General features: G+C 50.5%; 5 protein-coding genes across 5 annotated transcripts; 2 read left to right on the forward strand and 3 right to left on the reverse strand.

Moving 5' to 3' along the window:
• The first annotated feature begins 464 nt into the window (after positions 1-464).
• Positions 465-2258, forward strand: BDW47DRAFT_108815 (Frag1/DRAM/Sfk1 family protein). The gene is made up of 6 exons (XM_024813321.1): positions 465-741; positions 855-1008; positions 1065-1146; positions 1212-1481; positions 1533-1738; positions 1787-2258. The coding sequence occupies exons 2-6, from the start codon at positions 954-956 to the stop codon at positions 2002-2004; spliced, it is 831 nt and encodes a 276-aa protein (XP_024670347.1). The 5' UTR covers positions 465-741; positions 855-953; the 3' UTR covers positions 2005-2258.
• A 1-nt stretch (position 2259) lies between these two features.
• On the reverse strand, positions 2260-3966 carry ptyA (putative tyrosine/serine protein phosphatase). Its single transcript, XM_024813322.1, has 6 exons — positions 3600-3966; positions 3486-3522; positions 3324-3403; positions 3046-3258; positions 2457-2964; positions 2260-2402 (listed from the first exon to the last, which is right to left on the reverse strand). Exons 1-6 carry the CDS (start codon positions 3716-3718, stop codon positions 2370-2372), a joined length of 990 nt encoding a protein of 329 aa, XP_024670348.1. The 5' UTR covers positions 3719-3966; the 3' UTR covers positions 2260-2369.
• A 270-nt stretch (positions 3967-4236) lies between these two features.
• BDW47DRAFT_108820 (uncharacterized protein) lies at positions 4237-7427 on the reverse strand. Its single transcript, XM_024813323.1, has 5 exons — positions 7019-7427; positions 6874-6960; positions 5540-6811; positions 5420-5485; positions 4237-5326 (listed from the first exon to the last, which is right to left on the reverse strand). The coding sequence occupies exons 1-5, from the start codon at positions 7086-7088 to the stop codon at positions 4464-4466; spliced, it is 2358 nt and encodes a 785-aa protein (XP_024670349.1). The 5' UTR covers positions 7089-7427; the 3' UTR covers positions 4237-4463.
• Positions 7428-7951: 524 nt separating this feature from the next.
• BDW47DRAFT_132808 (putative MFS transporter) lies at positions 7952-10170 on the reverse strand (the record flags this gene model as incomplete). Its single annotated transcript, XM_024817661.1, has 7 exons — positions 10013-10170; positions 9806-9948; positions 9353-9742; positions 8769-9302; positions 8302-8710; positions 8069-8236; positions 7952-8022 (listed from the first exon to the last, which is right to left on the reverse strand). The coding sequence occupies exons 1-7, from the start codon at positions 10056-10058 to the stop codon at positions 7952-7954; spliced, it is 1761 nt and encodes a 586-aa protein (XP_024670350.1). The 5' UTR covers positions 10059-10170.
• Positions 10171-11486: 1316 nt separating this feature from the next.
• On the forward strand, positions 11487-12740 carry BDW47DRAFT_108823 (CFEM domain-containing protein). The gene is made up of 3 exons (XM_024813324.1): positions 11487-11798; positions 11881-12013; positions 12083-12740. The coding sequence occupies exons 1-3, from the start codon at positions 11712-11714 to the stop codon at positions 12421-12423; spliced, it is 561 nt and encodes a 186-aa protein (XP_024670351.1). The 5' UTR covers positions 11487-11711; the 3' UTR covers positions 12424-12740.
• The last annotated feature ends 1089 nt before the right edge of the window (positions 12741-13829 follow it).

Consider the following 13829-nt stretch of genomic DNA (forward strand, 5'->3'; position numbering starts at 1 on the left):
CTACTGTCTGCCACGACAACGCAGGTTGAAAGCATCTCCAGTGTACAGATAACCGCGTGTTAATATATCAACTCGCAGCAAATATGGATCAGGAGCCAGATGGATGACGTCGACTAAGCACGAGGGCCCACATTGATCTTAGCCATCCATGGTCGATATGGTTGACTCTCCGTCAACATGGTACCTTGAACCGTTAGAATCCTACTCTGCCCCTCTTATTTATTATTTAATTTGATTTTAATTTTACACATTTAATTTCCATTATTTTATTTAATTTTATTCAAAAATTTTCCAATGTAATCCAATACTATTACCCTTTCCGATATAGTTTAGACTGGTCCTGCCGATAACCGACGGCTTCATCTCTCTCCCTTGCCTGGGAAAATCCAAGGCAGGATTCCTGATTGCCTGCCTTGATCCTCCGGCGTCAGATCCCAAACGGGAATAACATAAAACTCCGCCCACTCCAGCCTCCTCATCTTCTTCTCCTCTCCTCTCCTTCTCCCTGTTCCTTCGTTTCTCCACAGCCTGACCGCGGCTTGGGATTTTCTTGCTTTTGCTTTAGTGCTTTGGTGCTTTAGTCTCTCTCTCTCTCTCTTTCTTTTGTTCCCTTCATTCTTTTCATATTTATATTTTTCTTTCTTTCCCCCCCCCCTTCAACCCAATATATCACCCTAATACACGCCATTAATTAGACTAATCCCCCCCCCGACTCGTTGTCTTTGATAAGCTCTGTCTGAGGTGAGCCTGATCTAAGCCACTTCCGCTGTTCCCGGCGCCTTGCCCTTTATAGCCGAAACGCCCACTCTATACTACTCGCTCGGACTGTTCAACTAATTTCTCGCTCGTCCTAGGTTCACCATCTTTCCTTGTATAATATTGTCGAGCGTCCCCGTACATATTCAATTATATCATTATTACCGTCATTATATCCTTAGACGTGGTCTGGCATAATGTGGATAATTTCTTTTTGGATCTTCCCGGTTATATCGGCATGCATGTGGTTAGGTAGGTGGTTCCCGTATGCTCCCGGAACCTCCAATGCGGGAATTGACCAAGTTTAGCGATGTTGTTGGCCATGTTGGGGAATTGGGCCGTCATTGGGACCCCGCATTATAGTACTATGGAAGAGGGACAGACTATCGCGTGGGTTCCTCCCTATCCCGCACTCGCACCAAGATCGAGCGCCCAACGCTGACGCGCCATACCAGATATATTTCCGATATAGGAGCACGAGGCTTGAAACCCCTGTTTGTCGCCGGCAGTGTGATCACCGTGGTGTTTTTGGATCTCTCCTTCATTGCCGAACGTTGGCTACGCCATGCCGGCCAGTTGGTGTCGAACAAGGGCGTGTTCGACAAGACCTGCGCTTGTCTGTCGATCTTCTTCTCGATTGCGGGTGCCTTGGGTCTCATTCTGTTGTCGATTTTTGACACATGGCGCCATTCGAGGTTGCACGAGGGCTTCCTCGTCATGTTCCTGTGCGTACTGATATCTCTCTCCTTGCACGGGCCTCTCTAACAGCGATATAGGGTCGGATATCTGATCAGTGCAATCTTCATCTGTGCCGAATACCTTCGTCTGGGCATCTTCTACCGCTCTCAGCACCGCGTTCTGTTTGCCAGCTTCGTAATCAAGCTCACCTTCATCATCGTCGAGGTCGCCCTCGCGATCGCGTTCGGGGTTCTCGGCCGGAAAGGTGCTAGCCAGAGAAACACCGCCGCCGTTCTGGAATGGGGTATGTGATATTCCCCTTCTAGGTATCAACTCGCGCTAATCAGACCAGTCATCGCGTTCATCTTTACCGGTTATATTCTATCATTTGTTGTCGATCTGCTGCCGTCAGTGCGCACGCGGCGCCGCGTCCCTCAGGGCGAGAAGCGGACGGAGATGGGCATGGCCAATGCGCCACCGGTCGCTCAACCCGATGTCACACTTGAGGAACCGGTCACGACGGATAGCGCGGGGCCGAACGCCAATTACTACCGTGGAGCTCGCGTTTAGCCAATTCTTCCCACCGAGCAGTCAATTCGCATCTTGGCGCATTCATGAATTGTTTAGATACCCGGTGATGGTCACCCAGTGATCATGGAGTCTCTCATTTGTTTTATCTAATTGTCTAATCTTGATACAATTGCTGTTTATTTTGGTTTATATTTTTGTCTTCGTGGTTAACATGTGAATACGTCAACATCTGTGCCATTAGCTAGAGCTACGTGGATATAACCAGCGATATAGATCGTGTCATTAGCATTAAGTATGTATAGCGTTACACATCAGTAGCCAGTATCTATCTATCCCAGCACGCAAGTCTAAGCACCATCAGCACCAACCCAGCTCCAAAGCCAAGAATCAAGTCCCTTGAAAGACTAAGCAAGCAAAACCTCCCTCACCCTCCGCACCTCCTCCCCAGTAACCCCCACATAGCTCAAATACCCCTCCACACCCCCATACACCTCCTGCAAATGGCGCTTAATCTCCCCAATAAACCCCGCCGGGCACTTCGTGTACTCCTCGGACAACCCCAGCTTGCGGATCTCCTTCATCCGCTCGTCGACTTCAGCGACGAGTTCCGGCTCCGAGCGCACGTAGTCCGCCGCCATGGCGTCTTCGGGGACGACGTCCGCCACGAGGAGCAGACAGAGGAGGACGATGAGGCCTGTGCGGTCCTTGCCTTGCGTGCAGTGGATTAGGAGGGGGTAGACACTTTCGTCTCTGGGTTGGGTCCGGTCACAGTCTCCGTCGGTAGACGGTGTTGGCGATGTTGAAGATGGTGATGTGGGCGTTGAAGACGACGATGCAGTATCCGATGCTAAGATGTGAAATAACGTCCTCATCTCAACCGTGCTACTATCCAGCGTATCCTGACCAAGTCCGATTAGTCCCCGCGGGGACATCACCTGTTCGCCGACTATGGTGATTGCGTCGGAACGGTAGCCTGATGCTGCTAGGGATAGGACTTTGCTATTTGCTGTTAGGAGCTCTCTTCCTTCCTGTTCGTTGAAGAAAGAAGAAAGGAGGGGGAGGAGGAGGAGGAGGGCATACAAAAAATTCCACCAATCCAACTTCCACAGTAAGGTCCGCTCAAACGCCTTCCCCGTCAGACTAACAAGGTGCAATTGCGCGCCGGGGAGCTGCACCAGGTGTTCGTCTGGGGTTGCCGCTGCGGCGGCATCAGAGGAAACGGACGGATCCTCCTTCTCTAGCTGGGCATCATTCTCGGCTCGTCGCTTGTCGGTTGCCATTTGGTGTTCGGTGCTTTTTAGACCGGGTGAGTATCATACTGCTGTTGGGTCTAAACGGGGTGTGTATGTAGGACATACCTCGATCTGAGATCGATGACTGTGGCGATGTGCAGTTCCTCTGATAAGCGTCGCTTGTCTCTTTCGGAGGCGTCATCGGGCTGTGCTTTGGTTAGTATTGACCAAAGTAAACATGACAATATCGTAAGATGACATGGTATAAAGAAAGGAAAGAAGACATACCCTCGCACTCCGATACAGCACACCCTCTTTTAAAACCCTACATCATCACTCCAGCATTAGCCCTTTTACCAAAAACAACCACCATATTAGAGAGAACGAGAAGATAAAACATACCGTCTCCCCAACCACTGATTAACAGAACGGCCCACATCCCGGAAATTGATGATATTGTCGAACGGCCGGTCGGGGGAGTCAAGGTCAATGCTTGACTGGCGTGGGTGGGAGGCTCTCATCTTGCTTTCTTTCTTTCTATATGAAAGATGTCGTCTACTACTCCGGGGTAAATCCTTAGGTAGAATTGTAGTAGTCACTATGGACTATACGGTAGAGACTCGTGGGGTAGTACTATATCCGCAACACAGCAAGGTATCTTCGCAAACAACCTCGCCCCAGAATAAGTAAGTAGGATCAGATGTGTTGTCTGCGCTTGTCTCCTGCTTTCCGGCCCAAGTCTGAATGATGGATGCCCCGGCGGTTCGTTGGTTTGGTTTTATTCCATTCGTTGGAGCGGCAGACGCGCGCGCGTCAAATGGCAAATGGCAAATGGCGGTGGAGAATGGAGATCCTTTTTTCCTTTTTCCTTTTCCTTTCTTTGACTAACGGTTACTAGTGGAGATAGTATCTCAACGTTTTTTCTAACTACTTACTACCCCGTTTTTCGCTGCGCATAGCTGGGCTTAACTGTGGGGATGGATTCTTTGTCTAGATATTAATTCGTGGTTTTATGATAATACTCCTCACTGATCTTGGACAGACAACATGCATCCTATTAGGCAGTATTACTACTAATGTACAATATCATGAAGACAGTAATGATGATAAGAACGACGACAAGAACAATAACATCAATACTCTCTGGCATGATTGCCATTCAGACAGAGTGAAAAACTAAAACCATAGATACACCCTCCCCAATATCCACGGGCAAAAAAAGGAGAAAAAATGAAAAGAAAAGAAACAAGATGAGCGAATGGTTGACTACAAATCCTCTGAGAATCGCGACTCCCGTCCAGCGCCATTGGTCATATTCTTCCCAGCAGCAGGAGCGGGCAAGCCTTGGTCGGTGGCACTCTCGCGGAGAAGTTCTCTCTCGTCAGGTACGGCATGAGCATATCTGGGAGTGCCTTTCTGGCCATCGGTCTGGGCGTCCTCGTTGTAACCCTTGACTGACTCGTCCAGTCCCGATCCCGAGGATCCCCCCGAGAGCATTCTGGAGAGCCTGGACTTCAGTCGCGATGAGGGCTTGTCGCTGGCGTGGTCCGCCGTATTCTGCTGTGCTTTCTGGGCCATGGCTTGCGCTTGATCCTCGTCGACGGACGACATCCGCCGCGTCTGCATATCAGTCAATTCGTCGGCAGTCACGGGGTGCGATCGAAGCGCCGCGCGCCGAGACTCGTCTGCGGCACTCTCGGTTGATTCTTTGGGGGCCTCGATGGATTCCTTGGGGGCCTCTGTGGTTTCAGCAGTCTCGGTCGTCTCTTCAGTGGCAGAAGGACCTTCAGTCACGGCAGCGGCTTGTCGTGCAGACGCATTCTGGGCGCTCTCGGCACCTTCAGAAGCCTTCCGGACTGGCGCAGCGGGCTCTTCGGTGGTTTTTTCGACAGGGTTCTCTCTACCGGCAGCGGGCTCTTCGGTGGTCTTTTCAATAGGGTTCTCTCCACCGACGGCGCTCGAGACTGGCTCCTGTGCCGGTCCAGTCTCCCTCGAAGTATCAGGCGCGGTCACGCTAGAACGGGAACCACGCTTGCCCCTAAACCAGGATTTGAACTTGGACTCGGACTTAGCCTCCGCGCCACCATACCCTGAGACTGCACCGGAAGCGAAGGCTGCTTGCTCGTCTTCTGCTGTATTGAGTTAGCTGTGTCTTGCATACGGCCCGAATGGCGGCGAGGTCTCTCAGAGCGCCAGTGTGCAAAAGGATAAAGGGCACGTACGTCTGGATTTTCTCCTCCATGGCCAAGATTTCTCCTCCATGTTCTTCGAGTTGTATTTCATATAGGCTGTGTTCTCCGTTTAGTACTTCTCCTACCGTCAACTCAAAAGCAGGATCATACCTTTCTGTTCTTTTTCTTCGGCTCTCAGCTCGGCCTCGCGCTCGCGGTAGATGGCTTCATATCTTTCCCTTTCTTCTTCATCCAGGCGTTTCTCCAACTCCCTGGCCCTCTGGCCCTCCGCACGATCTGTGATTTCGTTCAGGGTGGGCTGCAACCTCGAGCGGGCAACGGCCTCAATATCGGCCATATCCATGTACTTCTTGGCCCCGAGATCGACTTTGTCTGCGTAGATCGACTCGGTCTCTCCGCCCAGGACATCCTTTCGGGCACGCATCAGGGCCGCATCCTCCCACTCTCTCTGCATGGAGGGCGGCGCACGGCCGGTTTCAGCATAGACACGCATTTCCATATCCCTCATTTTTGCGTCCACGTTTCTCCTCGCAGCTTCCAGTAGCATAGACCGGTCAGTCTCTCGCTTTTCGTCCACTGCGTCGAGTCTCGACCGCAGACTGGACATCTGAAATCTGATCTCCCTGGACCGGTCCACGTCGAACCCCGAGGTGCTGTCCGAATCCACAGAGAGTCTCCGCCTCCGCGTTGGAATGTCGGAACGGGCTTCCTCCTTATTAATAGCATAGTACTCTCGATAGAGTGCATTATCATCCTGCATGGCAGCCAACTTCTCTGCAGCAATCCTCTGAGCCGTCTCCTGCAGATTTATCGCCTGCTGCAACGGTCCGGATTGTTTCCGAGGCGCTCCAGTCCCGCCCTCACCCGTTGGTCCTGTAATCTGGTACATCTCCTGCGCCATTGATATCGCAGCGGCCTGCACGACGCTTTTCTTGCGCTGCTCTTCCACCTCGGGAGCGACAGGCGGAGAAGCAGTATACAGCCGGGCGTTGTTACTCGCCACTCGATCGAGCTTACCTACTCCTATCGAATGACCGATGTCACCAGGAGCCTCGCTATCTTCAGCGAACGACACGCGACGCGGCGCGTCAGACGGTGCAGAGTCAGCCCTGTTCCTGCTCTTGAAGGCCCCCGATGCAGCATTTATGGCTCTTCCCTTCTGGGCTGGACCACGCTGGGCTTCGACCCTTTGGTCTGTCACCGACATGCCTCTGCCCAGGTCGACTGATCCGGAGGGGCGACCCTCTCGGACGGCATGCAACGCAGCCTTATAACCATGCTCGCTGGTTCCATCCAACGAGCCTCGATGGGCCTGAACGTCAGGAATTGCCTGCTTCTCGAGTTGTCTATTCCTAGCATGGGTCAGAGCAGCGACCGCCGAGGCATGACTGAAGCTGGGACGGGACCCTGTCGCTTTGATGCCTAGGCACAGATGGTTTGTTAGATATTCTCACCCGATAGCATTGGAGGAAGAGAGAGCTTACTGAGTTGTTCGGTATCGGCTGTCGCCGCGGGTTCACGGATGGATAGCCTGCGCTCTGGGTGCGTCACATAAAGCGCAGCTGTCGCAGCTATTCAGAGTACCCGTCAGAAGGACCCAACGTACACCCATGGGATACCGAGACTCACCTTGATCTGCTAACCGGGCTGACCGGGAACGCGGGATGCGCTGAACAGGAGGCTGTTCGACAGTGGCCATGATAAGATAACGTCGGGGAGTGGTAGATGATGACTCTCAACGGCGACAGTCATATCCTGGAGATGCGAAGAGAAAGGAAAGAGAGCGAGAGGGCGGCGGCGGGATGATGACATGAAAAGGAACTGGCCTGAAGAAAGGGTAGTGTAGGGTTAAACTCTGGGAAGGACGATGCAGAAGTTTGGATCCGAGTCAAATTGTCTCTGACGTAGTTGGTTACAGGGCTCCACGATCCACGGATGCTACCTGCCGAATGATCAGATCACGATCAGATCGGGTTCTCGGGGTGGAACGAACTCGATCGACGGGCGTAAGGCTGAGAGGATTGATTGGGTGGGTGGGTGGGTTGGATAGGAAAAGTCGCTGATGTCACGACGTCGTCGGGTAACTTGATCAGAGAGGGGCAGGGAGGAGCGGAAGAGATGAAAAAGGTTACAGTCGTTCGGCCGGGTCCCTCTTTTATTTTCAGAGAGTTGTCAGGGCTGGATCGAGTCGTTGATTCTACCATTTCCTGCTGGGGTTCCGTTTTCGATCGTGTTGCTTTTTTGGTCGTCTCGTTGGTCAGCTGACTCGACATTCCACGGACTCTGGTATGGAGATGTTTTGAAGGCCGGTTTCAAGTACACCATTCATGTGGAAATATGCTATACAAAAATAGAAATAATCTAGTGGTGAGGTGCGATTTGGGTGCAGTCTCTACTGGGTAGTCTAGCACTCAAGGGATGACCCTCCCTACGACTGTGAACAGTGAATCTAGAGAGAATAGAAATTACGCTGTATTCTTATTGCTAACCGTAGAATAGCAAACAATTGGATATTCCGAATCGAAAGGCCGTAATCCACCTTGATATGATAGATAAGAGTAATCACCACAGGTGTAGAAGCTTCAAAATATCGTGCCGGGCAAAGAACGATCGGTTTCGCTTGCCGAACACATCTAAAAGCTGTTAGCTCACTCTCGAGAGGGCCGTCGATACACATACACATAGGGATACTCAGTAAACAGATCCCCATCTGGATACTGGAAATAGCCAAGAACGCCGGTCGAACGCCGTTAGAAACCAGCCAGTCGTAGGCAAAGAACGTCAGAACAAAGCTGAACATGTTCTTGAAGATGAGCATGCAAGTGAACGACTCGATGGTGATTTCGCCTGCAGATAGGGTTCTGTATTAGCGGACGGAAGGCTCGGGTCCCTTTCTTTGCGGTAAAACTCACGGTGGGCATCTACGATGTACAGCGCACTAGCTACAGCTCCCAGGACCATGCCAATCACGACAAGAGCGAAGAAGACATCCGCTACAAGCCAGCCATATCTGGCAACGTCTTCGGATACAATACCGAAGCCGTATAACCCCGCGCCGCAGAAGACGAGTTGGAATACCACGAGCAGGATCCGGAACTCGGGCTCATATCGGCCCTTGTTGAGTTTGATCATGACGCGGTTTAATGAGTCGGAGAGCAGCCCTGAAAGAAACAAGCCTATGATGGAACCGATGAAGGCACCGGTGTATAGATACCCAGTCTTGACCTCGTCGAACCAGAGAGGGGGCCCGAGAAAGATGGCAGCCAAGACGACTCCTATGAAGACGGTCCATCCGATGATAACGCCTTGGATCAAGCATGCCTTTTGAAAGTCAGGTCAATTGACACGTAGTCACTAATGCGTTTATTGAGTGACCTACCCAGAGGACTGCGGGATGGAAGAACAGGGGAAACGGCCTCAAAAGCAGCTTGAAGAAGTTTTCGTCCGTCTTGCGGCCATTGAAAGGCTTTAGGGTTTGCAGGTAAGAAACCCTTTCTGAGGCTCTAGTTGTCTGATTGCGCTCGTTATTTGCGGCAGATGCGTCCTCTTCTGAGATGATCGATGGCTGTTCTCGGGTTCCCTCTCGGGCCGTGGAAGTCTTTTCGGCCTCCGTTTCTAGATGACGGCCCTGACTTGGTCCGTCCTCATTGTTTTTGGGCTGCGCACTTATTGCCGTCCCATCCTGTTCATGCTGAGTACTGTTACGGTCGGTATCCAAACAGTCCGGCCGCCGGAAGGCAGTTTCTGGGACTAGAAATATGGTAAGAGGTAGGCACGCTGCGCTGAAAATAGCCACCAGGTAAAAGGTCCACTCCCAGCCAAGGCTGTGGGTGATCTTGCCCGCAAGAACTGGAGTGAGGAAAGCAGCGCCGAATAGGGCAACGTTTGACAGCGCCATTCTCTTCCCGCGTTCCTGAGAAGAATGAGCAGGGTGTGGCCAGACGGGGGGCAGTAAAGACGTACGTGGACAAAGAAGAGATCACCAACGCATGCGTTGACTAACGCTTCGAAAGGGGCCAAGGCGACACCCTGGAAGATGCGAGACCATAGAAGACTGTCGTAGTTCTCTCCACTTCCTCCGGCCCACGCAGCACTGACTATCATCAAAATATTGCCAATTATGAACAAGTGACGCTTTCCCCAGACTCGTGCCGTCGGCACAATCAGGATACCCGCGACGCCCACTCCGCAGAGGTGATACCCCGTGAGGAGTGCAGTAGACGTGAAGCTCTTCCCGTAAAACAGGGATATGGTCACTGTGTTGGCAGCCATGAGAGAACTGGTTGTTGCGCATAGTACTGCAACAATCGACAGGGCTGATATTATAAGATCGCGCTTCCATAGCGGCCAATTCTAGATCCATTCTCGATCATCAGTCACATTCTGTGACGCTATTCGCCAGGATTTCAAGCGTACCAATGGATCATTGGGGTCATCGGTCGGTTGAGGAATAAGAAGTACAGGAACCGCGCCGGATCGATCATATTTGAGGTTTGGGTTGAGGGCCGAGTCGATCGTTTGGTCTATTGATTGTTCTTTCTCTAGGATGTCCGAGGTACCTGTACGGCCATTCGATGAGCACGGTATTTGTGGAAATGGGCCATCAACTGATAGCTCACTCACCAGGGACATTGGTCAGCACGGTATCTTCAAGCACCCCGAGTCCCATTTTATCGACGGAGGCGGAATGGACTGCTTCCGATGCAGATGGGCCGGTTCGACTGGGGCTGGTTTGAACTGTCTAGGGTCGGCCCTATGCGAGGAGAGAAAAGGACCGTAAATACCCGTTCGTGTGATTTAATGTTTGCTCGCACCGAATTAGTATTGATTCCCGGCCGTGTTGACAGTAGGTAAAGTGCATTCAGAAGTGGTAATTGATAGTTTGGTCTGTGTACTATTGGTTCAGCCACATTCTTGTCGGATGGGATGGGAAAACATCCCTTTCATCCGCATGGAAGATCAAATCAAATGAAAGGCAATATCACTTACTTTTTTCTTTAAAGCTCTCTGGATAGACTTTGAGCCTATTCTTGAACAATCTGGCCGATGCACAACAAGACAATTCCCAGATCTCCGATGCTCTCAAGTCGCACTCCACCCGAAATTGGGACCTGCAGGCCCCCCCTTGTGTTTCATTGTTGGATTTCATGTGGCCTGTCGATGATACATACCAAAGTGTCCTTGCATCAAATGATCAACTGGCGAGTATGAATGGATGTATGATACGTCGTATAGTCTCTGTACTTGGGGGAATATGTTACTCCAACACGGCACTCGCGGTACAATACAATATCGCACTTAAATAGTATATATCTACAGACCAGATGCACGTTCTGGGTTGATTCATAGCTGGATACGATGTGGCTTTATTGTCAAACATAATATTTGCTTGCTAATAGTGCCAAACACAGTCGGGAAACACCAAGATCTATTGGACGCAATATCATCAATTGACGACCAAATTGGCATGTTTCAAGCCACAAACAAAATGATATCCACTATTGACGACTAGTGATTGGCAAGTGGGACAGATCCACGGTTTATAATCTGGGGTTCGATCAAGCACTATCTCCTCCCTCCATCTACTAGTAAACTCTTTGCAGTTCGTGGAGATATGAAGTCACTGAATCACATTCCATGAACCACCATGATGTCTCGAGATGAGATCCAATTCAAGTAGTAATTCAAGGATTGTCGCATGATCCGGCGACGCCGCTGTACCCTTGCGTCTTCTTTGTGTCCCATGTCTGTATCTCAAGTCACATTTCGAGTTGACTATTTCCATCATTATCCCTTGCCCCATCCCTCCCCACGGCCGCTTTCTTTCTCCCCTCGTATTGAGTTCACTCCCGCAAACCCTCGAGGGAATGCAAGGAGTGTCGATACGCCAGTATACATCATTCCTAGGTATCTATGACAGTGATCATTAAGATGAGAATCGAGTCTATGTAGTTGGAAAATAAGGGAAATCATCGTAATCAGCGGTACTTGTCTACTATCTTCGACTATCTTCTACTATCTAATATTTGTTTTTCATTTTCCACTTTAGGTGGAGAAACTGTGTCACTTCCAAAAGCAAATGGTAATAATCGCGTATCTTGCCTCGTCACCGAGGTATTGTTGTGGCATCCCCAGAGGATGAAACCCTCCGGTATGCAACTGACCTGCCGGTGAATTCGAAATTCCCCTCAAGATTCCATCGTTATATTCTTCCTCTCATGTGCTTCCTCCCCTGAAAAGACCTCCCGGTGTTTCTATTTGACCTAAGCCCAACATTTTCGGCCAATCCCACCACCAAGTACATCAAATACTCGCCTTTGCTATGAAGCTTCACTATATCTCGCTCGCCCTCGTCGGGTTCCTGGGCACGGCTGCTGCCCAGGGAATGAATGGTCTTCCTGATTGCGCGGTACGCACCCTCATTGACTCCGCTGTGACGCGGTTTCTGCCATGTTAGATCAACCGATCTTGTTACTGATACTCCCAGACAGAAAGAATGTGCCACTGGGTCAATTCCCGACACCTGTTCGATGATCGATATCAAGTGCATCTGCTCCACCAAGTCATTCCTAACGGATATCTCCTGCTGCGTTAAGACCAAATGCTCCGAGGACAAGCAGAAAGGTAAGCGATGTCTGCCATTTAAAGCGCTCACTAGGCTCGACCTTGCTGATACCTCTCTCCCCCTCTCAGAAACCATCAAATTTGCCCACAAGATCTGCAGCGGTGCTGGCGTGAACGATCTCCCCCAGAGTGCGAGCTGCGCCAGTGAAAGCTCCACTTCCACCAAAACGTCATCCGAGTCCACGACCCAATCGGCCACTTCGACCGGTGTGACTGGCACCTCAAGCCCGTCAGCAACGGATGCCAAAGGTTCGAGCACGGATACTTTGCCAACCGCGTCCAAATCACCCGATAGCGGTCGTTCAGCGTCGTCTCCTACTTCGAGTACCGACGCTGCCGCTGTCGCTCAAAGTCAAGGCATGGGTCTATTCGCGGCTGTCGGTGCTGCCCTCTTCGCGTTCCTGGCATGAGTGTGAAGGCTATGGCACTAGCGTACGCTTTATTGAGGACGTCTGCATATCAAGCGCACTGTGATGCGACCTTACTTCAACTCAAATAATGATGCCGGTGGTGGGGTGACTGCTGCAAGATGGGCCCACGACCTCTTATGGTCTTGATCTCTATCAAAAATAGTTAATGTGTATATCGTTTTGCACCGTATTGGGTGCGTCTGCTATATATCCATGGTGTAGCCGAAGCTCGCGGGGTATCCGCTGTTTTACTGCGGCATAGCATACTGTAGCAACTATCTGCTCATACTCGAAGTGACATCAATAGCCTAACCAGCGCATGAGCAAGATAGCATCCAGGTAGCTACTCAAGGGAATAGCTAGTCGCCCTACCAAGAAATATCTCTTCGGTTACTTTATCCGCACAGGCTAATATGGATGCGAAAGTACTACTCATTAGTTCATTGCCTAGCCACGATCTTTCTTCACGAGTGGAGACCAGGCTGCTGATAAATGCCTTGACGGCGGGCGAACTAAGACGCTTAGTGGCTAGTGAGGTATGTCATAATCTAATAGCCCCTTCCAAGTATATTGTTCAGGGGTAAATTATATCGTTCTTCGTTTCTTGTCAGGCCATTTAACAGGCTGACAGCCAATTAATTTATCTACAGAGATGGCAAAGACGGGATGATGAGAGGGGGGTAGAAAAAGGAGGAAAATGGTCTGACCCCTCGCTTTTACTGTTTTACGACCGTTGGGGATGATGTCAGGGGATTCATTATTCATTCAGTGAGGTCCGACGTCACTGCCATCGTGACTTGATAGTGGCCAACAACCAAGTTGAGATCGGTGGTGTATGGACTCTGATTATTACTGGTGCTATGATTGTCATTAGACTTGTTATTACGAGAATGATAATCCTCACTGCTACTTGCTATAATTAGTTGCCATCTTCCGAAGCCCATGCCTGCCACTGTTATTTGTGATTGTTTTATTGATATACTCGCCTATTTGATGCGGTGACTGGTTGATTGAAATGCCTGGATATTCCTGTAGATATTCAATCAAAGCATAAGCTGGTATATACTTTCTCCATGTTTGAATGTAGGGCGGAAGTCATTCAATCGGCCATTATCAATGTACTGATTATCGTCATAACCACCGTATCAACATGGCTGATCCTCAACTTTGGCATTCTTTTCCCTGTCAAAATGTAACAATGGCAATGACAGTAACAATAACAACGACAGCAACAATAAAGCTCTTGAAGTAGGGTCAGTGCCGAGGTCAAGCAGGAATGTTTGATCGTTGGAGTAGTTTCCCCCTCCCCCCTACACCAAACACGCCCTGTTCCGCCGTCCCTTCGGAGACTACTGCGGCCCCGTCCACTCTCTCTCTTCCCCCCGTCCTGATTTCACTCCGTCCTC

The sequence above is a fragment of the Aspergillus candidus genome (assembly GCF_002847045.1).
Source record: "Aspergillus candidus strain CBS 102.13 unplaced genomic scaffold BDW47scaffold_36, whole genome shotgun sequence".
NCBI classification, from domain to species: domain Eukaryota; kingdom Fungi; phylum Ascomycota; class Eurotiomycetes; order Eurotiales; family Aspergillaceae; genus Aspergillus; species Aspergillus candidus.

Excerpts from the sequence above, each read along its gene's own strand:
- BDW47DRAFT_108815 (XM_024813321.1), top strand. The coding sequence starts at position 954 with ATGTGGATAATTTCTTTTTGGATCTTCCCGGTTATATCGGCATGCATG. Across the intron at positions 1,147-1,211 it reads GAAGAGGGACAGACTATCGC|ATATATTTCCGATATAGGAG; the intron begins GTGGGTTCCTCC and ends GCGCCATACCAG. Across the intron at positions 1,739-1,786 it reads CGCCGCCGTTCTGGAATGGG|TCATCGCGTTCATCTTTACC; the intron begins GTATGTGATATT and ends TAATCAGACCAG.
- BDW47DRAFT_108820 (XM_024813323.1), bottom strand. The coding sequence starts at position 7,088 with ATGGCCACTGTCGAACAGCCTCCTGTTCAGCGCATCCCGCGTTCCCGG. Across the intron at positions 6,961-7,018 it reads AGCCCGGTTAGCAGATCAAG|CTGCGACAGCTGCGCTTTAT; the intron begins GTGAGTCTCGGT and ends TACTCTGAATAG. Across the intron at positions 6,812-6,873 it reads AGCCGATACCGAACAACTCA|GCATCAAAGCGACAGGGTCC; the intron begins GTAAGCTCTCTC and ends ATCTGTGCCTAG.
- BDW47DRAFT_108823 (XM_024813324.1), top strand. The coding sequence starts at position 11,712 with ATGAAGCTTCACTATATCTCGCTCGCCCTCGTCGGGTTCCTGGGCACG. Across the intron at positions 11,799-11,880 it reads ATGGTCTTCCTGATTGCGCG|AAAGAATGTGCCACTGGGTC; the intron begins GTACGCACCCTC and ends ACTCCCAGACAG. Across the intron at positions 12,014-12,082 it reads CTCCGAGGACAAGCAGAAAG|AAACCATCAAATTTGCCCAC; the intron begins GTAAGCGATGTC and ends TCCCCCTCTCAG.
- ptyA (XM_024813322.1), bottom strand. The coding sequence starts at position 3,718 with ATGAGAGCCTCCCACCCACGCCAGTCAAGCATTGACCTTGACTCCCCC. Across the intron at positions 3,523-3,599 it reads AATCAGTGGTTGGGGAGACG|GGTTTTAAAAGAGGGTGTGC; the intron begins GTATGTTTTATC and ends GTGATGATGTAG. Across the intron at positions 3,404-3,485 it reads TGCTGTATCGGAGTGCGAGG|CCCGATGACGCCTCCGAAAG; the intron begins GTATGTCTTCTT and ends ACCAAAGCACAG.